Below are 19,167 nucleotides of genomic sequence, written 5' to 3' on the forward strand. Positions count from 1 at the left end.
ATAAGTCGCATTCGATTTGCACTTTAAAGGGAGTAGATAGCATCAGGTACTTAGTCGTCTTTTCTTGTTCTTCGTTCCTTAACGCTGATGCACCCAATGTCCAGTAACATCGGTGGGCGACCCAGGTTCCGGTTGACGAACGACGACGAATATGATCTCAGTCAGTACGACTGATTGGGGGCAGCATGGGACTGGGTCTAGCGCTGTTAGCAGAGATAAATTCATTCATTGCGGTACGGATAGCGAATGTTGACTTCTACACAAGATGCTCTACCGAGGCACGCTTTACGCCTGTCCATTCCCTTTCCCCGACAGTACAAACCCTTCATATCCGTTTTCCGCGACCTCGGTACATCTGTTGAAGTATGTCGGTACACCTCCGAGGAAACTCAATATTTCCGCTGGTTTTCCGGGAATGTTAGCTCCGTTCCACCAACCCCTGGCGTTTCTCACAAGGAGCTTATCATGGATGCTCATGACCATTCCTCGCCAAATCTGTTCAGCTTCCGGCGTAGCTTCAATCTTTGTCAAGTGATTCTTCTTCATGTGCTTAATCACATTAGCAATCCAGTCGCCTTGAGGTTCCTGATAGACACCGGGGTGAGAAAGGGGCGGTACGATAGAGAGACTGAGTATATCCTCACGATGCAACTCGGACCGACAGAAAATGCGGTCGGGGCTTGAGGGCCAGACATAAAGAACATGTTTGGGAAACCAGATACCGTCATTCCCAAGTTCGTGTACACCCCATCTTTCCACTTCTCAGCAACCGTCTGCCCACCTATACCTCGTATATCAATCTTCGTCATCGCCCCAGTGACACCATCCCATCCAGTAGCGAGAACGATAACATCAAATTCGTGCTCCTTTCCATCCCCGGTTACAATACCCTTCGATGTGAATTCAGCTATCGGATTCTCGTTGAGGTCAATCAAATCGACATTGTCCTGGTTGAAGACTTCGTAATACGTCTGTTCCAAGGAGAGTCGCCTTCCTCCAATTGGATGAGGGCAAACCGTGGGTGCAAGCTTTTCCTGCATCTTCGGGTCACGTAGCCTTGCGCGAACCTTTGACCGCCAGAACGCATAAACACCATCGTTTGATTCCTGGTTGAACGCCGTATCGTTGAATGCCCCAATCGATTGGAATCCACCTTTCGCCCAGTACTCCTCTTGGCGAAGTATACGCTCTTCGGGTGTTGAGGACGTAAAATCCTTGGGGTAGGGGTTATAAGGGAATCCGGCTATAAGGTTCAAAGAGCATCCGTAAACGCGATATCATATCAGGAGAACAAATCAAATGAAGTAGAATACGCACCAAAAGTTTGAAGCCGGAAGCGGAAGTAAGTAGGGTATAGTGGCTTCTGCTTTATATGCGTTTCCACATCCAACTTTTCTTGGCCCATCGGAAGACAAAGAATGGGAGTACGTTGGAAAACTTTCAAATGCCCTACTTCCGGCCCAATCTCTTGAATGACCTGAACGCCGGTAGAGCCAGTACCGACGACCGCAACTCGCTTACCCTTCACTGCAACGCCCTCCTCGGGCCACCTTCCCGTGTGATGGCAAACCCCCTGGAACTTCTCCAACCCTTTGAATGCGGGGATGTAGGGTACCGTGAGCGAACCGGTGGCCAGAATCAGGAATCGTGGTTGCACGACGAGCCCATTGTCCGTCTTGACGGTCCACCGATGCTCTCCATCATCCCACTCAGCGCTGACAACGCGAGTATTGAAAGTAATATCTTTCTTCAACCCCAACTTGTCATCAACGTGCTGGAAATAAGCCCGCATCTCTTGCTGGCTTGGGTACTTCTCAGTCCAGTTCCAATCTTTCCAGAGCTCTTCGGCGGAGAACGTGTAGATGAAAGCGGGGGTGTCGACTCGGGCACCTGGATAACGGTTCCAGTACCAAGTACCGCCGATATCTGCAGCAACGTCGAAGACTTTAAAGCTGTATCCTAGTTTTCGAAAGATCTGGAGTTGATAGAGACCGGAAAAGCCAGCTCCTACGATAAGGACGTCGAGGTCTTCAGAAGCGACGTTCAAGTTGTTGTTGGACATGGTTTATTGGATTTTCGAGCAACTGCAAGATAGAAACCTTTATACGTCTGGACTGGTTTACCGGACTGGACGGCCATTGTCAGCAATCTGTTAACCGTAAGTAATCATAATATAACGGGGGAAAGTGGGTACGACCATACCTAAGCATAGCAGAACGTACTTGGGGATAAAATTGGGATAAAAGCTATCGTCGTGCGACTACTAATAGTATTACTATTAGGGCTCCCTGTAGTAGATCGGATGTTAACCGAATAGCAGATGGACTGTTTTTCTATCCGTCATCCACCGGATGACAACCGACAATTCAATATTCATATTCATCAGTTATGCATTGGACGGGGGGTAACAAATTTTGAGATTTCGTCGGCCATTTCTAAGCGAGCACTACGGTGCTCATGAGTACAACGTAAGTACAACATAAGTATCACCTCATCTAGATTTTGTCACTCTACCTCAATGTGATTAACCTAGGTCCTGGCGGCCTCCCAATTCCTTTTTGCAAGCCGTTGTCGCCCATCACTGCATAGTCCAGACTCAGGATGGGAGCTCAGGCCCAGGTGCTGCATTCCTGGATGCAATTTGATAATAAAATCTCGATGACAGCTAAGAACAAAAGTGGAGTCACTCACTGTACGATGCGCAGTACCTTCTTAGTGGCAGGGTTTACTTCGAACATCTAGGTTCTACGATACGTAGTGTACCCAAACACCTGATGAAATGATGAGCAGAGAAAGTATCGAAGGCCGTAACGCTAACTCACCGTACTATGAATCGTTAAGCTGGTCGTGGAGACACTATGATGTGAATGGCGAAGATTAAATTCTACACAAATGTTCTATCAAAACATGTTTTTAGACCCGTCCGCTCCCTTTCCCTGAAAGTACAAACCCTTCATACCCGTTCTCCACGACCTCGGTACATTTGTTGAAGTACGTCGGTATGCCCCCCGGAAAGCTCAAGACCTCCACTGCTTTCCCAGGAATGTTAGCTCCGTTCCACCAGCCCCTAGCGTTCTTCATAAGGAGCTTGTCATAGATGCCCATGACCATTCCTCGCCAGTTCTGTTCAGCTTCCGGCGTAGCTTCAATCTTGGTGAAACCATTCTTCATCATGTGCTTAATCACACCAGCAATCCAGTCGCCTTGAGGTTCCTAATCCCTGGGGTGAAAATTCGGTACGATGGAGAGAATTAAGCGTTTACTCACAACGCAACTTGGGCCGTTGGAAAACGCAGTCGGGGCTTGGGGGCCATAGGTAAAGAACATATTCGGGAAACCAGACACCGTCATCCCTAAATTCGTGTACACCCCATCTTTCCACTTCTCAGCAACTGTCTGCCCATCTATACCTCGTATATCAATCTTCGTCATCGCCCCAGTGACACCATCCCATCCAGTAGCGAGAACGATAACATCAAACTCGTGCTCCTTTCCATCCCCGGTTACAATACCCTTCGATGTGAATTCAGCTATTGGATTCTCGTTGAGATCAATCAGATCAACATTGTCCTGGTTGAAGACCTCGTAATACGTCTGTTCCAGGGAAGCTCGTCTCCCTCCAATCGGATGAGGGGGAACCATGGGTGCAAGCTTTTCTTGCATCTTCGGGTCACGTATCCTCGCGCGAACCTTTGACCGCCAGAACGCATAAAGAGCATCGTTTGATTCCTGATTGATTCTCGTATCGTTGAATGCACCAATCGATTGGAATCCGCCTCTCGCCCAGTACTCTTCTTGACGAAGTATACGCTCTTCGGGTGTTGAGGACGTATAATCCTTGGGGTAGGGATTATAAAGGAATCCGGCTAAAAAGCCCACAAGTCGACGTCAATGCGTTATATCAGACGAACAAGATTACGCACCGACAGTTTGAATCCGGAAGCGGAAGTAAGTAGGGTATAGTGGCTTCTGCTTTGTTTGCGTTTTCACGTCCAGCTTTGCCTGGCCCATCGGAAGGCAAAAGTTGGGAGTGCGTTGGAAGACCGTCAAATGCCCTACTTCTGGCCCTATCTCTTGAATGACCTGAACGCCGGTGGCGCCAGTACCAACTACAGCAACTCGCTTGCCCTTCACGTCAACGCCCTCCTCAGGCCACCTTCCCGTGTGATGGCAAACCCCCCGGAACTTCTCCACCCCTTTGAACGCGGGGGTGTAGGGTACCGTAAGCGCACCGGTGGCCAGAATCAGGAATCGCGGGTGCACGACGAGCCCATTATTCGTTTTGACGGTCCACCGATGCTCTCCATCATCCCACTCAGCACTGACAACACGAGTATTGAAAGTGATATCTTTCTTCAACCCCAACTTGTCCTCAACGTGCTGAAAATAAGCCCTTATCTCTTTCCATCCTGGGTACCTCTCAGTCCAGTTCCAATCTTTCCAGAGCTCTTCGGCGGAAAACGAGTAGATGGGAGTGGGGCTGTCGACTCTGGCACCTGGATAACGGTTCCAGTACCATGTACCGCCGATATCCGCAGCATCATCGAAGACTTTGTAGTTGTATCCTAGTTTTCGACAGATCTGGAGTTGGTAGAGACCAGAAAAGCCTGCTCCTACGATAAGGACGTCGAGGTCTTCAGAAACACCGTTTTGGTTGGACATCGTCTGTTCGGTTTTAAGTACATAGCCGCGAGATGGAAGCCTTTTATAGGTCCTCACTAGCAACGGCTATTGCCACCAATCCATAACCGACCATCACTTTGAATCACGAGACACCAGTCCTCGGCGAAGCCTGGGTAGACTATAGCACATAGCAGAAAATTAAAGTCGTTTCTGTATGCTTGGGCGTCTGCAAGTCGGATAGCCCGGCTAATTTCAAACCCCGCCCTCCCACCGTTGTAACTTGTTAGACGCCCTAAGACGGGGATATCCTCTTGCTCAAATTCAAGGCAATTCGTATCCGGTGTTGAAGTGAGCACGCCTTTGAGACTGGGTTGAGACTGGCCGAAGACGTGGCATCCCCAATGACTGTTTCCGCACGTACGTAGTACTGGTAGTAGTCGATAGGCAGCCCCACAGCAACCCACCAGACAGCCGAAACCATATCCAAGACAGGAGGAAGACACTGGCGTAATTACAACGCAAAGTATGTTAGCAAGTTGTTAGCAAGAATCCTGACTCGGAGTGTGACGGTAAATGACACGCCGCATCAAAATTGTGAAGCCTTGAGCTTGATCGATGATCCTTGGCAACCACCACCATTACTTATATTGTGCGGTCCGTTCAATTGCATTCTTTTCTTCCTATTCTACTCACACTTCATTCAGGGAATTAATATCTCAACAAGGTCGTATTTTCGAGGAATAGTTGCGAACGGGATCCAGTGACAGCTTACTACCATTTCAATCGGTATGCCACTTCTTCGCCCATGCAGACTCATTAACATACTTATAATCAGTCACAGCATCGAATTCTCACTGGTGCTGGGTAGTGTGTTTTTTTGTGAGGAAATAAGATACAGTGTGGATCTCAAGCAACGAGTGGGTCATTTAGGTACGCTACCAGCTATTCTCTCGTCTGACTGAAGATATTAACTGTTCTTTCAGTAGAGTACAATGTTTGGGGAAAGCTTCGAAGATATCTCGCCGGATCTTCAACGACCAATTTTGTGCCAAAGGTGTCAAAGTGTAACAGATGTCCCCGATGTTCGCCCATTCCGCACAGTCGAACCTCGATTTCTCCGTAGCGATTACATACCTTCCCTGGTTGAGATGTCAGAGTTAAAAGATGTGTTGGAGCAAGGAAAGAGAGAGCTCAAGCGTTATGAAGAGGATATAGCAGTGTTGCGACAAATACATGAGCGGTTGGAAAACAAAAAGAGTGCCGTGGAGAAGACGACCAGGCAATGTCGGACTGCTATTTCTGCTCAACGGAGGGTACCCGCGGAGATCTGGGAGATGATTTTCTCCATGATATGCTTGTCGCTTTGCGAATATTCATTCAAAGTCAACTACTACTGCTCGGATTCTCCGCTCCTTGGACTCCCTGCCACCATTATATCTCAAGTCTGCTCCCATTGGAGGACCATTGCTAAGGCATCATCCAAGCTTTGGTCTTCCATCAACGTCACTCTCTCAGAACCACCTTATAACGTCGCCTTACCTCTCGAGATCTATTTTTCGAATTCAGGAGATTATCCTTTGAAACTACGAATTGGAGGCGATGGAGCTGTCACAGACTCGTCATGGGGTGTGGCTTTATGGGAATCATTATCCAGACACATGCACAGAAGCCGGGAACTTACAATGGCGATGAATAACTATGCAGATATTGGAGATCCCACCCCTTTTCAAAGATTGACCTTTCTTAATCTTGAATCGTATCACGAGGAATGTTTGCAGCCCGATAACTCGGTCTGGCCCCGGTTCTGGCCAGCCATTCAGAAGTCAACAAAACTCGCCGTGGTCTCTAGCTACCTCGTAAATCGTGCCATACCCTTTTCTCAGCTGACAACTTGGGAAATTCAAATTATCGAGTGTCCTGATGACATGGATGACTTCCTCGATGTTGCATGGAGTTGTATGGCCCTCAAATCCCTTACGTTGTCAAATGTCTCACATATTGGTACCAGCTTCCCGGTGGCTGTTCGAGAGGTCAATTTGCCTTCCCTTCGTGGTTTATCAGTTAAGACCTATTGGGACGATTACAGCTGGTTGCCCAGTATCTTTGGCTCCCTCGTCATGCTCTCCCTCGAAATATGTCATATCCATCATTATGCGTGGCCTCTACCTTCTGCGTTACTCGACATGGTTCGACGATCCTCGACCTCGCTCAAACAATTAAGGCTCACACTAATGGATGACTGGGATGCAAAATCATCTAGGGATCCACTTCTGCTCGATATCTTGCAAGCTGTCCCCAAATTGACTCATTTTGAGTTAACCTTGGGCAGAGTGTCGATTGAGGAAATCAAGCCCTACAACCCATTTATTGATGACATTATCTCCGCTCTCCTTTCCAAATTCGAAGACGAATCTCCTGACTTTTTCCTCCCACAACTTCATTATTTCTCTCTCGTAGTTCCGTGTGCCACACTGAACACGGAACTCGTGAAGCGCATACTGCAGGTGGTGTCTGCAAGGCAGTGTTCATCCCATCCTTTGGCGGAGTTTCACTTCGTGCGTCGTTATGAGGGCTTGCAATTCAAGTCGGAGAGATTTGTCATGGAACGAGAACTGCTCGAAAGAATAAGAATGCTTGAGGAGGGTCGCGTCAAGGTCGTTATTCAGGACTATGACCCCTGACCCCAACGTTATGTACATAGTAGCTTGGTTTCATCGTCAGAAAGCGACTCGTCAATCGTGCTATACTTCAGATTTAGCACCAAAGTATATATCATGTAGATCACCCTATTCAACAATATACAAGCCCAATTTTATCCCGAGTTCACGTTCAGTGTGGTAGCGCCGAATTCCGCAGCGTCCCTTACTAAACCATCACCACCTTCTCTACTCTTGTACCAAACTAGCTTCCACCCATTCTATGCAATCCTTTCCCCATTCTGCAACGTGTGCATGACAAAGAACAGTCGACAAAGTTAACATCGATTCCTTGCTGAGATCCAAGAAAGCAGCGAGGCGGTATGCGAAGGATATAGATATGACAGTCTTGGAACAGGAACTAGATCCAAGAGCGCGAGGAGCACGATAAGAATGATGCGACGCGACGAGAGGATGACGACCGTTTTATGATCAGTCTGGCCACTAATGCGCGCGGAGTTGTCTGCATAAATTGAATAGATTTCTCGGGGTCATAAAAACGATCTATACATCCGTACTAATTACATGTTTGGTGGGCTGGTCTTCGTATTTGTGAAACTGATGCGATTGAGAGTAACATTCAGACTGTAGCACCGCCAGAAGACGCGTTAACAATCCCACCGATTCCCATATCCCATCCTAGCTGTTCGTATGTCCACCCGAACACTCGCCCGCTTTGGTCGTGATAAGTCAAAGTTGAACGGTGTTTCCCAGGCTCCGTATGGATCTTGTCAACGGCTTCCATGTCTTCCCGAGATAAAGTGACTAACTAAAGGAGGGATCAGTCATGAGCAATGAGAACACAGTGACTATACAGCCTACCGTAATATTCGTCTTCATTCTGTTTTCGTTCTCAGTCTTTGGGATAACGATGATATTTTTCTGGACACCCCAACTGAGCAGTACTTGACCAGGATCAACTTTCAATTTCTCAGCGAGTTTGATTATGGTTGGATCGTTGTGAGGACCGAGCTGCTCTCCCATTGGACGACCTAATGTGAATGATGAAATCAGTTGAATCAAGTTGAAGGGAAAATCAACACTCTCACCCAACGGGCAATAAGCGGTTAATTGAATCCTTTTCTCCTCGCAGAAATTGTGGAGAGAGACGCTCGGTAGGAAGGGGTGGAGTTCGACTTGATTGACCGCAGGCACAACCGAGCAGTGAAGAAGGAGGGTCTGAAGGGTCTTGATGGAAAAGTTGGAGGTCCCAATGCTTTTCACCTTTCCTACAGGGACGTCTGAATTAGCTATATCTGAAGTAAGCAATCAAGTCTATCCAATACCTGAATCAAGGAGTTTCTCCATTTCCTTCCATGTTTCAATAATAGTCGGAGATTCATCTGATGCGAGAACGCGACCTTCATGCAAAAATGTTTGAATCATAGCCGATGCGCGTCGGGAAACTCACCGTCGATGGAAGCCTGCGGCCAATGCATCAAGTAAAGATCCAAATATTCGCAGTCAAGTTTACGTAGGCTTTCTGCAAATGCCTCTTGAACCTGATTGTGTGCCAGATTTCTACGAGTATGGTTCAGTACCTGTATTCCATGGTTATGGGTTATGACATACGGTAGTTTAGTAGTGATGTAGAACTCGTTCCTTGGAACTCCGGAGTCCTTAATAGCTTTTCCGACCTGTTCTTCGTTGCCTACAACAGTGACAGTCACTCAAATCTGAAGAGATACATGAAACAAAAGTCTTGTACCGTATCCTGCAGCCTTTTACACCGTGTTCAGCTTCAGGAAAGTGGAGCGAAACGTTCGAGATCGGCTCACCGTGTCGAAATGACGATATCCGTACTAGTATTGGTGAGAATGGTACCGTAAAAGCACGGGATAAGTACTTTTATTGCTTTCTGAACCATTGCATAAGCTCTTTCCCCACAGCCAGGGCTCCCCATCCAGCATCTTGAGGTTTTCAATGAATGGCAGCGTCATCGATTCGACAATAAGGCGTACCCAAGACCCACAGACGGAATTTTAATTCGGTTGTTTAACACAAACTGGGGGATTTCGAGACTCATAGAGAACTGATTAGTCGAGCGAAATTCAGTGATGAAGGGAGAAACTTAAAGGCTTGCAGTAACTTTATGTACTATGATCAAGCTTCCGGGTCGAAGCGGCGGGCCGTCAGTATTTCGTGGACCGTGAGTTACGCTTGGTACCTATTTTGGCGTCACACCAGTCACTACAGGTCGCTATCAATCAACCGTCACCGCATCCGAATCTGCTTTTTATATCGTCAACACAAAAAGTCTCTAGAGCATGGAGGTGTGTAAGCTTGAGCTTCCATTGAGAGGCAGTAATTCATATTTGCTATGCAGAATTGAAATAAGTTCTTTTTTGTTGGACAAGATACCAAATCCATCTTAATCATGAGACTGTCAGTCAATGGTGAGTTGGTTTTGCTTCTCCTGGATCTACGTAAATGCTCAATATCGTTTCTTCAGTCTTCAGCATACGTAAGGTGTCTCTCAGCAGGGTCGATGGACGTGGTGCGAATGCCAGCTTTACAAGTATGTTTCGGCGACCCCAAAATCTGCAGAAATGACCACCTTTGCGGAAGCGGTCGCCAATTCGATGCATCAATTGGTTGAAGAGAGGTTAATTGCAAGCAGAGTGATATGAACATGAAGTGGCGTACGTGGAGAAGATTGAGGCCAACACATCAATCTTGAAGGAGAACTCCTCGATAGTAAGTGATCATATATTGGATTATCTCCCATGTATGTCGAGGTTGACGCCGTGCTATCTACCTAGGACGCCAGATCTCTTCAACGTCCTCGAACGGCACTTTAAATACTACAGATGATCTGCGAGTCTCCCCACCATGGTAGGCTCAAACACTGGCATCTCCATCGGTTTCGTGGGATTGTCCTGCTTGCAGCTCACCTCCGCCCAACGCATCCACCCTGCATAAGTTCCTTCCACACAATCGCTTCCGTCATACCTTCTCCAGAACATTCCCAACGTGTCACCGAAAAACTTTCCCGATATCCCATGTGCCAATTTCAAGCACCAGCACCCTCCTACTGTTCTCTCAACCATCTCCCGAGCCCATTTCTGCTCCTCACTCTCCCCCGACTCCAGTGGTTGCGGCATTTTCAAGGACAGTAACTCAAACTGACGCTTCCCATTCCACCCTGTCATCTGATCGGGAAGGAACGCATGCTCGAGCATGTCTACCAACCACGACTTTTCGCGAAGGTACTTTGGGCCATCCCAACCGTCCTCAACGTCCAGCCATCGTGCGGCAGCTCCAATTGCTTGTATCTGAATTGCATAGTCGGTCATGAAACTGTCATCAATAACCATTTCCCCCTCTCCACGCTCCATCACTACATCACGCGGAACTCTCATCATCGGAACGTGTGTAAGCAACGGGTGCTTGTGCATTCCAGTCGTGGTCGTCTTTCCTTCCCACACCTTCAACAAAATCTTATGCGCTCGCAACACCAACGGGTTACCAGGGCCGCACATCATGGCAAAGTTCGGGACCGAAACCTCTGGGAGGGTTCCCATCCTGTATCCTGAAAAATCATATGGCGATTCGGGGTTGCAGACGACTTGTTCCCATAACCAGTCTAGGTCACCGAACTGCAAGATGCCCACATCGAGGTAGACACCGCCGTATTTGAGGAGGAGAGGGAAACGAACTAGATCGGATGTATGTTGTCCGACGAATGATCCATCGAGTTGGGAATTTGTGAATGCAGCCGGTACGATTGAAGGAGAAGTCGTATCGATGTATCGTGAGACGTTCAGGGGCGACCCTTCTACCCTATCGAAGACGTAGATGTTCCACCCTAATGGTGAATACCGGCGATACCAGGCGAGGACGTTGCGCAGGAAGTACGGTGGGAGGGTGGATATCCCAGAATGCCAAAAGGCGAATATAGATTTGGAACCAACGCTAGGCGGGTTCGGAGACGTTAGAGCAGTGGGTAGAGTGTTATCAAGAGGGAGATGAGCTATCATGGACTGTGGTATCTGCGATGTTCCCGGAATAGGAGGATAGTCCATTTTTTGCTTTGATTTGGTTCGAGGGATGTTGGATGGACGAATGTTGAGCGGTACTGCAGGTTTTATACTTTACAAGCTTGACTCGACCTGGCATTATAACCCTCCTATCATCGGCTCCGACAACTTCGTGGGCATTGATGGAATGCGCGCTCATCGCGCAGGCCGCAGTCAACTCCGTCTTGGGTTTTTTCACAAATCGATTCCAAGCTTCGCCAGCGCTATTCTTACCGTGTTGATACGTTTGTCATACTTATGGCGTATAGGTCGTACTGCCCATCCATCAGGTCCATACATTTTTACCATTGTGAAGACGTACGTACTATCTAGCCTTGGACCCAGGGTTACTTTGTATCCATCGTTTTTCGAAGAAACATCGATCTTCAAGACCTCAGACTACAGTGCTCATGAATGTTGAGCTTCGAGGTAGTGTTTTCCCGACAAATATGCTACGAGGATGGGTAATGATCCGATAGTAGATGCCACCAAGGCCTATATTCGAATTCTCCCGTGGCCGGTATAAATTCAGGTGCTACCTACACGCCAGCTCTTAGAAGTAGCTGGGAAAACACCGGTCGAGAGATCGACGTTGATGGAAGACCAAAGCTTAGGCAATGCCGTAGCAATCGTCCTCCAATGGGAGCAGACTTGAGATATAATTGTGGTAGGGGGTCCAAGGAGCGGAGAATCTTCACAGTAGTCGTCGTTGAATGAATATTCGCAAAATGACAAGCGTACCATGGAGAAAATCATCTCCCAGATCTCCACAGGGACCCTCCTTTGCTTGGAAAAGTAGCCCAACATTGCCTGGTCGTGTTCTCCACAGCACTCTTTGCATCTTGCAGCCGTTCCCAGCGTTTGTCGCAACACTGCAGTATCCTCTTCATAATGCTTGAGCTCTCTCTTTCCGTTCTCCAACACATCTTTTAACTCCAACATCTCAACCATGTTCGACTGTGGAATGGGCGAACATTGGGGACATCTATTATTACACTTCGGCACCTTTGGCACAAAATTGGTCGTTGAAGATCTGGCGAGATATCGTCGAAGCGTTCCGCAAACATTGTACTCTACTGAAAGAACTGTTCTTATCTTCAGTCAGACGAGAGGAACTGGTAGCGTACCTAAATGACCCACTCGTTGCTTGAGATCCACGCTGTATCTTCTTTCCTCACAAGCTGAAATACACCACCCGGCAACGGTGGGAATTCGATGCTTGTGACTGATTATGAGTATGTTAATGGGTCTGCATGGGCGAAGAAGTGGCGAACCAATTGAAGGATCCCGTTCGCGATAATTCCTCGAAAACAGGATCGTGTTGAGATATGAATTCCCTGAAATGAAGTGTGAGTGAGTATAATAAGAAGGAAAGAAGGCAGTTGAACGCACCGCACAATGTAATGGTGGTGGTTGAGGAACAAGCTCAAGGCTTCACAATTTTGATGAGGCACGTCATTTACACTCCGAGTCAAGACTCTTGCTAATATACGCTACGACACAATATTGATAGGACTTTGTAATATTCCGATGATTCTAACACTGTACACCCGTTAATTTTTTAGTATCAAAGACCACTGTTGTCTTTTATAATCCTCATTTTCCTCGACAACTCTGATCCCACTCTTTTCGAGCACTCGAATTCTCTCAAGTAATTCCGGCCCAATGACGTCTTCATTTCCTTCTCTTCCAACCCAAAGAAACGCAGTGTGAAACTCTTTCAGGGATGAGCTGTTTGCCGTCTTGCCGACAACACCTCCAACATGCGCTCCACTAGTTGTGTGTTGCGTGAAGTACGGAAGTATAAGAGAAAGGAAGTCGAGATTAGAAGGGAAAGGATGAGGATCGTCTCTGAGTTTGAGAAGGAGGGTCGAGAGCATATCATCGACGATGGGACGACAGCGTCTCCCATCTTCAGAATCACACACCGTCGCTGTACTGTCAGCAAAAGGTGAACTTCCAAGATACAACTGAAAATGGGTCAATTCGGAAGCCGCTTGGACAAGATCGAACAGAAGAGGGACCCGCGAAGAAAATGCAATTCGCTTGAGCGTAGTTGAGCATCGCCGAACCATGGCGAGCAAGCCAGAAGGCAAAGCCCTTTCCTCATATCGGACAGAGCACGATTCGAGAGCAGGCATATCGAGGGAATGAAGGATAGTGGACAACACGTCAAGTTCGTCGTAGCAGGCGAGCACTGACAACCGCCGGAGGGAGGGCAACTTGACCTCTCGAGCAGCCACAGTGGAATCGCCACCAGAGCTCCATATAGACGACAACGTAAGAGAACTGAGAAATCTACAGCTCCGTGCGTTATCGAGAAAGATATCCATGTCACGAGACCCCTCGAAACTCAGAACTTCCCAAGTTGTCAGCTGAGAAAATCGTAGAATGGGATAGGGATGAAACGTTGAAATATTGACGAGCCTTGGTGCCTCCTTGATGGCTTGCCAGAACCAAGAAGAATAACAGGGCGGAGCCGTTTCTTCGCAATATGAACCGAGATTGGAGAAGCCAAGGCGCTGAGGAGGGGGCAGATCGACAATGTCACTCTGATTATCCATCGCCATAATCAGTTCCTTGCTTCTGTGGATGTGTCTGCACAACACTTTCCACACATCAAGACCCCATGACGGGGTGAAAGGATCTGCTGCGCCTTCAATTCGTAGTTTTAAAGGATAATCCTTCGAATTCGAGAAATAGAGCATGAGAGGAATGGCGGTGTTATAAGGGGGTTCAGAGAGATTGACGTTGATAGAGGACCAAAGCTTGGACAATCCGTTGACGATGATCCTCCAACGACTTGGGAAAGAACAGTGGCAGGGAGTCCGAGGAGCGGAAAACGGGGAGAATAATAGTAGATATCAAACGAATATTCATGGAGCGACAAGCATAACGTTGAGAAAATTATCTCCCAAATCTCTGGGGATATCCTCTGATGCACAGAGGTAGCAGAGGTAGCTGTACGATGTTGCCCGTTCGTGACTTCCACAACACTCTTCTCCGGGCATATATTGGGGACCTCGACCACGTGCTGGCACCTTTGGACTTGACCGTAATCGTGCATCGAAGTGGCATTTCATTGCTGTCTAGACATCAAATCCACCTGAATGAAAGGTAATTGACCTTCGGCGCGTACGAACACAGCTTGTTGCCACGTACCTGGAGGTATCAACCGCAATGTTATATCTTTCCTCCACAAATTAGCACAAGAGCACCGAGATACGATGACCTGTGATGCACAAGTAATTTCAGCCTGGATTGACGACATAAGACTGAGCAGTGAGTTGTTATACCTCGTTACACTTAGCCAGACAGGCTTGTAAACGAATGAAACGACCTCAAAAGGATATGAATTTACGTGGAGGAGAGGAACGTAACCGAACGTACCACGTGAACTCTTCTTCTGTTTCGTCGGCCGGATTCTCTTTTACTTAGCGCCTATCCTCCCTCAAATACATCAACCAGGGCGTCGATATTTTGGACCAGCTGTTGGGCTGGTATGCCATTCTCTGAATCTTCGTCCAGTCTCAACTCAGTCTCAAAATGTGCTGATTCTTAGTGGCGGATATTGACCTGAAGGAATTAGATCTGGCGTGAAGATATTGTGCTGGGCTCGGTGACGATAGGTACGTGGTTGTCTAAGATGCTTAAGTTACTCAGCGGTAACATAAACATTCCTTGCGATTCAGGCGCAAAGAGATGTCAAGATATCAATCAAACGATACTCCAGTGCAATCTCATCAACCAGCATTATGCGAGAGGTGCCATCGCATGGTTAATATCCCTCTCATTCGGCCTTTTCATATGATTGAACCTCGATTTCTTTATTCGGAATACATACCTTCCGAGACCGAGACCTCTCGATTGCGCGAGGTTGTCACAGACGGAGAGGAAGAGATTAAGCGGTATGAAGAAGATATGGCAGTCTTGCAACAAACACTGGACCAGTTGACGAGGGCAAAGAGTGCCGTCGAGATCACGACCAGGAAATGTCGAGCCGCTCTTTCTGTACATCGGAGGGTACCTCAGGAGGTCTGGGAGATAGTTTTCTCCACATTATGCTTGTCGCTTCACGATTATTCGTTCAACATCGACTATAATTCTCCTTCTCCACTCCTAGGACTCCCTGCCACCATTCTTTCCCAAGTTTGCTCCCGATGGAAAGCCATTGTCAAGGGCTCGCCTAGTCTTTGGTCCTCCCTTAATGTCAATATCAGAGAAATATCTTATAACATCCTCCGTCCCCTCACGGCCTGTCTGGAAAATTCAAGAGGAATTCCTCTAAAACTACGAATCGAAAGTGCCTTAAAATGCGTTCAGCGGCAGCTTTGGAATTACGAGGTATGGAGGACGTTATCCGAACACATCTACAGAAGTAGAGAGCTTGTTTTAGCGATTCGTTATGACGATTGTGCAGACGCACTATCCCCTATTCAGCACCTTACCTTTCCCACTCTCGAATCCTTTTGCGAAGAGATAGCTTCGCCCGCGGTACGTCTTTGGCCGTGGTTTTGGCAACCACTCCGGAATGCAACGAAACTCGTCACGGTTTCCGGAGGTCGATTCCTCGAATCCAACATGCCCTGGTCCCAGCTAACAACATTGAACGTGAGCCTCGCGAATGGGGTGAGGATGTTCATACGGGAGGTCAACTTGCCTTCCCTTCAGCGGCTCTCCGTCTGTGTCCGTTACCACAGCTGGTTATCCGCTATCCTGGAGTCCTTCATCATGCCATCCCTCGAAACGTGCGATATACAACATGGCAAATGGCCTCTGCCTTCTAGCTTCCTCACCCTCGTTATACGATCCTCGAGCTCGCTCAAACAGATTACAATCACTGTAAGGCTCAAACGCAGCGGATCGAATCTCTCACAGGACCCTCTTGTGTTCAATGTTCTACAAGCAGCTCCCCAGTTAACCTATTTCAAATTGTCTGTTGAAAGAGCGAAGGGTGCCAACATTCAGCCCTATCACTCATTGTCTGATGACTTGATCTCGACTCTTCTTTCCGAACTCAAAGACAATCTCGCTTTTCTTCCGAAACTAGGCTTCCTGTCCCTCGAGTTTTCGGATATCACACTAAATGCACAAGTCGTGGTAGGCGTGCTGGAGGCAGTGTCGGCAAGACAGCTTACACCCCATCCTTTAACGGAATTGCGAATCGTGCGTCTTTCGGGAACGCAAGTCAACGAGGTGTTCACCATCGAGCCTGAATTGCTCGATAGAATCAAAATGCTTGAACAGAACCGCATCAAGGTTGTTATCGAGGACAGATAATTACATGTCTTATTACCTATTTTCGCAAACAGCCTAGCATTACATGCATCGATTAAAAACATCTGATACCACTTCACGAAGTTGGGCACAGATGCCCCTTGAATGGAGGAAACCCCAACACATCCGCATAACGTCCGCCGTATTTCATAGCACAAGAGGTACTTTCAGAGAGTTTGTTACATTGCACGAAGGACGCTGAAGAGCATAACTGGAAAATGACCGTTGGGATACACGAGAGGCTGGCCAGGCAGAGAGTGGCAGAGACCGATCCACCGATTGAGGTGGCCTTTCTCGTGGGATGCCGACCAAGTGGCCTCTCAACGTGAAGCGTGATGTGAAAGCGGGAGTGTCTGGGGTGACAGGAAAGTAACATCGCGACGAATCGACATTGCGCGCTTCGCTGTGGGAAACGTAAAAGTTGTCCCGCTTGAACAGACTCGTCCGCTTGAACCTCGTACCATATAAGAAGTACGAACTCGTTGGAAACCCATCTCTGACTCGTACTACCACCCCACCCTCGACCACTTTCCTCCCAAACCAACTCCACTCACCCTCGTAAGCTCATTGAAGCACCCAAACTTTCGATTTGACGGTTTATTGGGGAAAAGGTGAAGTCGTCGTTGTAGTGGTTGCTCAGGTCGTCCCGAGGCTTACAATGGGGGTAGACAGTGTGGAATACATTCCTCTCTGTAATGCAACGCACAACATCGACCACACCTGCCCATCATCCATCCCTTTCACAACCGCATACGACCCAGGTGTTGACCTTGACCAGCGTCATGACAGCTGAATTATCCGAACCCATTGAGCACCAAAAGACATGGGAAGAGTCCGGTATCGCACGAACGGGTAGCCATGGAGCGTATTTCAACACGTCAGAGGCCAACTCAGAGTTGCCGTGGCCTTCAGCGACGACGACTAGTACACTTCCTTTTCAGGAAAGTCACGGGAGCAGTAGCCGTGTCACAGAGTTACCTCCAGCGCTGAGCCGTTCGCAGTGTGTTCGCCTCCCCTCGCAGAGTGACAGCGAAACCGGTGTGGTCCTCCATTCGTTGCTGTTACGCCCAATGAGGGCGGGTATTCACTGGGATTTGTTGGAGTCACATGGAAGGACAGAGAGGGTGCTGAAGGAACGTTGGCAGGAATTGGCAACTCATCCAGCGCTACCCTCGATGACGGTGGTGCATCCCTGGCTACCATGGCCCATCACTGTCCATGCATCGGGCATGGATTCGAGAGGGGTGACGGTTGCTGATGTCCTCTTGACAATTTCGAGGAATCTAAGGATCCCGGTCGATGGAACGCGGAGGAGGATAAGAATAAGTTATTTGCGTGGAAGACGGATGTTCGTAGGTTTGAAGACGAGTGATATTGGGGGTGATATATGGGAGCTTGTTGTAAGGTAATTATCAGGATAATCTATGCACATACCCTTGTATTTAGTATTGCGAAAACTGTACATTAGGATACTCCACGCACTACTTGTCGTTCACCGAAGCCTCTAAAGCGAGAAAGCTCTATTCTTTCTGTTGACGTCGAGGTGCTAGCAGCTACTTGATAGAGACCCGTGCATCGCAGGGTTATGAAAGGGTGAAAGGGCCATCCCCAACGACAGTCATCCATGCCCAGCGGTGCCCACAGAGCCAGCCAAAAAACGAGTAAGGCGGCTGCTGAGGATACGCAGATATAGTAGCATACTTTTACAGACCTGAAGAAAATTTTAGAGGAATTCTGGGTTGTAAGTCGTCCGACGGCTGCTTGGTCAACACAAAACTAAAATCAGTGCAAAAAAACAAAGCTGAACACGACCAAACGCACCACGTTATTCCCCAATTAAGTGTACCACAGTTCCTCTGCCCTCCCCAGAAACACAAGCCCTTGTATCAAAGACATGGACATGATGAAATTCAACCTTCCCGCAGGTCAGTTCCTCCTCATGACAGAACTGCTTGAGGAACTGGCGAGCCCCACGTTCGTTTTCTTCTTCTTTATATCTGAATGTGCGACTCCTTCGAGCAACAAGGGAGCCATGTAACTTCCGCAGGTCCCTTTCCGTGAAATGCGAACATGTCCCATTCATCAAGGAACGGGTGCTCTTGCTTTTCACTGACAGGTGGTCCAGTTTAAGCGAGCTCTGACTGTCCTACGTATAAAAAGTACCGTCAGTAGTGTGCCAGAGTTCAGTACGTTCAAACTTCACGTACCTTATAGTTGAGGGCCACCCTCGAAAATACAACATCACTCCGGTTGGCCTGCCCTGCAGATGTCGAATTATTACTATTAGCGATACGCGAACAGTTTGTGGGGTCTTGGCCCGCACACCAACGCTACAACGTACCGATTCCAGAAACCGAAGGCTTTCTGAGTCTTGAAGAATTGCATTTATTCATGGGACTTGGTGGCTGCAACTACGAGATTTGTTCATCAAGTGTTGGTTTTGTGGTGCTAGAAGGCTTTCGGTGGTTTGACGACGACCCCGTTGACAGTGGGGATGATAGTGTGGAGGAAGATCTGGCGCGTGTCAACAGCGATGGCGACGGCGAGTTCAA

The 19,167-nt window shown here is 48.0% G+C and overlaps 11 protein-coding genes across 12 annotated transcripts; 4 read left to right on the forward strand and 7 right to left on the reverse strand.

The window, feature by feature from the left end:
* Positions 1-208: 208 nt before the first annotated feature.
* On the reverse strand, positions 209-2,218 carry E1B28_006961 (uncharacterized protein). Its single transcript, XM_043151668.1, has 3 exons — positions 1,318-2,218; positions 645-1,243; positions 209-585 (listed from the first exon to the last, which is right to left on the reverse strand). The coding sequence occupies exons 1-3, from the start codon at positions 2,060-2,062 to the stop codon at positions 286-288; spliced, it is 1,644 nt and encodes a 547-aa protein (XP_043009748.1). The 5' UTR covers positions 2,063-2,218; the 3' UTR covers positions 209-285.
* Positions 2,219-2,401: 183 nt separating this feature from the next.
* On the reverse strand, positions 2,402-4,860 carry E1B28_006962 (uncharacterized protein). Its single transcript, XM_043151669.1, has 5 exons — positions 3,924-4,860; positions 3,268-3,866; positions 2,823-3,213; positions 2,692-2,771; positions 2,402-2,630 (listed from the first exon to the last, which is right to left on the reverse strand). The coding sequence occupies exons 1-3, from the start codon at positions 4,660-4,662 to the stop codon at positions 2,914-2,916; spliced, it is 1,638 nt and encodes a 545-aa protein (XP_043009749.1). The 5' UTR covers positions 4,663-4,860; the 3' UTR covers positions 2,402-2,630; positions 2,692-2,771; positions 2,823-2,913.
* A 755-nt stretch (positions 4,861-5,615) lies between these two features.
* Positions 5,616-7,304, forward strand: E1B28_006963 (uncharacterized protein; the record flags this gene model as incomplete). Its single annotated transcript, XM_043151670.1, has 1 exon — positions 5,616-7,304. The coding sequence occupies one exon, from the start codon at positions 5,616-5,618 to the stop codon at positions 7,302-7,304; it is 1,689 nt and encodes a 562-aa protein (XP_043009750.1).
* A 479-nt stretch (positions 7,305-7,783) lies between these two features.
* E1B28_006964 (uncharacterized protein) lies at positions 7,784-9,447 on the reverse strand. Of its 2 annotated transcripts, XM_043151672.1 has the most exons (11): positions 9,281-9,447; positions 9,166-9,229; positions 9,098-9,121; positions 9,028-9,040; positions 8,892-8,970; positions 8,731-8,840; positions 8,606-8,680; positions 8,369-8,548; positions 8,142-8,311; positions 7,941-8,088; positions 7,784-7,877 (listed from the first exon to the last, which is right to left on the reverse strand). In XM_043151672.1, exons 1-11 carry the CDS (start codon positions 9,343-9,345, stop codon positions 7,837-7,839), a joined length of 969 nt encoding a protein of 322 aa, XP_043009752.1. In that variant the 5' UTR covers positions 9,346-9,447; the 3' UTR covers positions 7,784-7,836. The 2 variants fall into 2 exon arrangements, with proteins under 2 accessions (XP_043009752.1, XP_043009751.1); XM_043151671.1 differs by having other exon boundaries at positions 7,784-8,088.
* A 676-nt stretch (positions 9,448-10,123) lies between these two features.
* E1B28_006965 (uncharacterized protein) lies at positions 10,124-11,344 on the reverse strand (the record flags this gene model as incomplete). Its single annotated transcript, XM_043151673.1, has 1 exon — positions 10,124-11,344. The coding sequence occupies one exon, from the start codon at positions 11,342-11,344 to the stop codon at positions 10,124-10,126; it is 1,221 nt and encodes a 406-aa protein (XP_043009753.1).
* Positions 11,345-11,369: 25 nt separating this feature from the next.
* On the forward strand, positions 11,370-11,759 carry E1B28_006966 (uncharacterized protein; the record flags this gene model as incomplete). The annotated part of the gene is made up of 1 exon (XM_043151674.1): positions 11,370-11,759. One exon carries the CDS (start codon positions 11,370-11,372, stop codon positions 11,757-11,759), a length of 390 nt encoding a protein of 129 aa, XP_043009754.1.
* A 107-nt stretch (positions 11,760-11,866) lies between these two features.
* Positions 11,867-12,783, reverse strand: E1B28_006967 (uncharacterized protein; the record flags this gene model as incomplete). The annotated part of the gene is made up of 4 exons (XM_043151675.1): positions 12,731-12,783; positions 12,613-12,675; positions 12,466-12,556; positions 11,867-12,414 (listed from the first exon to the last, which is right to left on the reverse strand). Exon 4 carries the CDS (start codon positions 12,287-12,289, stop codon positions 11,867-11,869), a length of 423 nt encoding a protein of 140 aa, XP_043009755.1. The 5' UTR covers positions 12,290-12,414; positions 12,466-12,556; positions 12,613-12,675; positions 12,731-12,783.
* A 108-nt stretch (positions 12,784-12,891) lies between these two features.
* On the reverse strand, positions 12,892-14,046 carry E1B28_006968 (uncharacterized protein; the record flags this gene model as incomplete). The annotated part of the gene is made up of 1 exon (XM_043151676.1): positions 12,892-14,046. One exon carries the CDS (start codon positions 14,044-14,046, stop codon positions 12,892-12,894), a length of 1,155 nt encoding a protein of 384 aa, XP_043009756.1.
* Positions 14,047-14,746: 700 nt separating this feature from the next.
* On the forward strand, positions 14,747-16,618 carry E1B28_006969 (uncharacterized protein; the record flags this gene model as incomplete). Its single annotated transcript, XM_043151677.1, has 3 exons — positions 14,747-14,838; positions 14,901-14,967; positions 15,031-16,618. The coding sequence occupies exon 3, from the start codon at positions 15,041-15,043 to the stop codon at positions 16,616-16,618; it is 1,578 nt and encodes a 525-aa protein (XP_043009757.1). The 5' UTR covers positions 14,747-14,838; positions 14,901-14,967; positions 15,031-15,040.
* Positions 16,619-17,310: 692 nt separating this feature from the next.
* Positions 17,311-18,024, forward strand: E1B28_006970 (uncharacterized protein; the record flags this gene model as incomplete). The annotated part of the gene is made up of 1 exon (XM_043151678.1): positions 17,311-18,024. One exon carries the CDS (start codon positions 17,311-17,313, stop codon positions 18,022-18,024), a length of 714 nt encoding a protein of 237 aa, XP_043009758.1.
* A 416-nt stretch (positions 18,025-18,440) lies between these two features.
* E1B28_006971 (uncharacterized protein) lies at positions 18,441-19,008 on the reverse strand (the record flags this gene model as incomplete). The annotated part of the gene is made up of 3 exons (XM_043151679.1): positions 18,441-18,761; positions 18,823-18,875; positions 18,957-19,008. The coding sequence occupies 3 exons, from the start codon at positions 19,006-19,008 to the stop codon at positions 18,441-18,443; spliced, it is 426 nt and encodes a 141-aa protein (XP_043009759.1).
* Between the last annotated feature and the right edge of the window lie 159 nt (positions 19,009-19,167).

This window comes from Marasmius oreades, chromosome 4 (genome assembly GCF_018924745.1).
Source record: "Marasmius oreades isolate 03SP1 chromosome 4, whole genome shotgun sequence".
NCBI lineage: Eukaryota > Fungi > Basidiomycota > Agaricomycetes > Agaricales > Marasmiaceae > Marasmius > Marasmius oreades.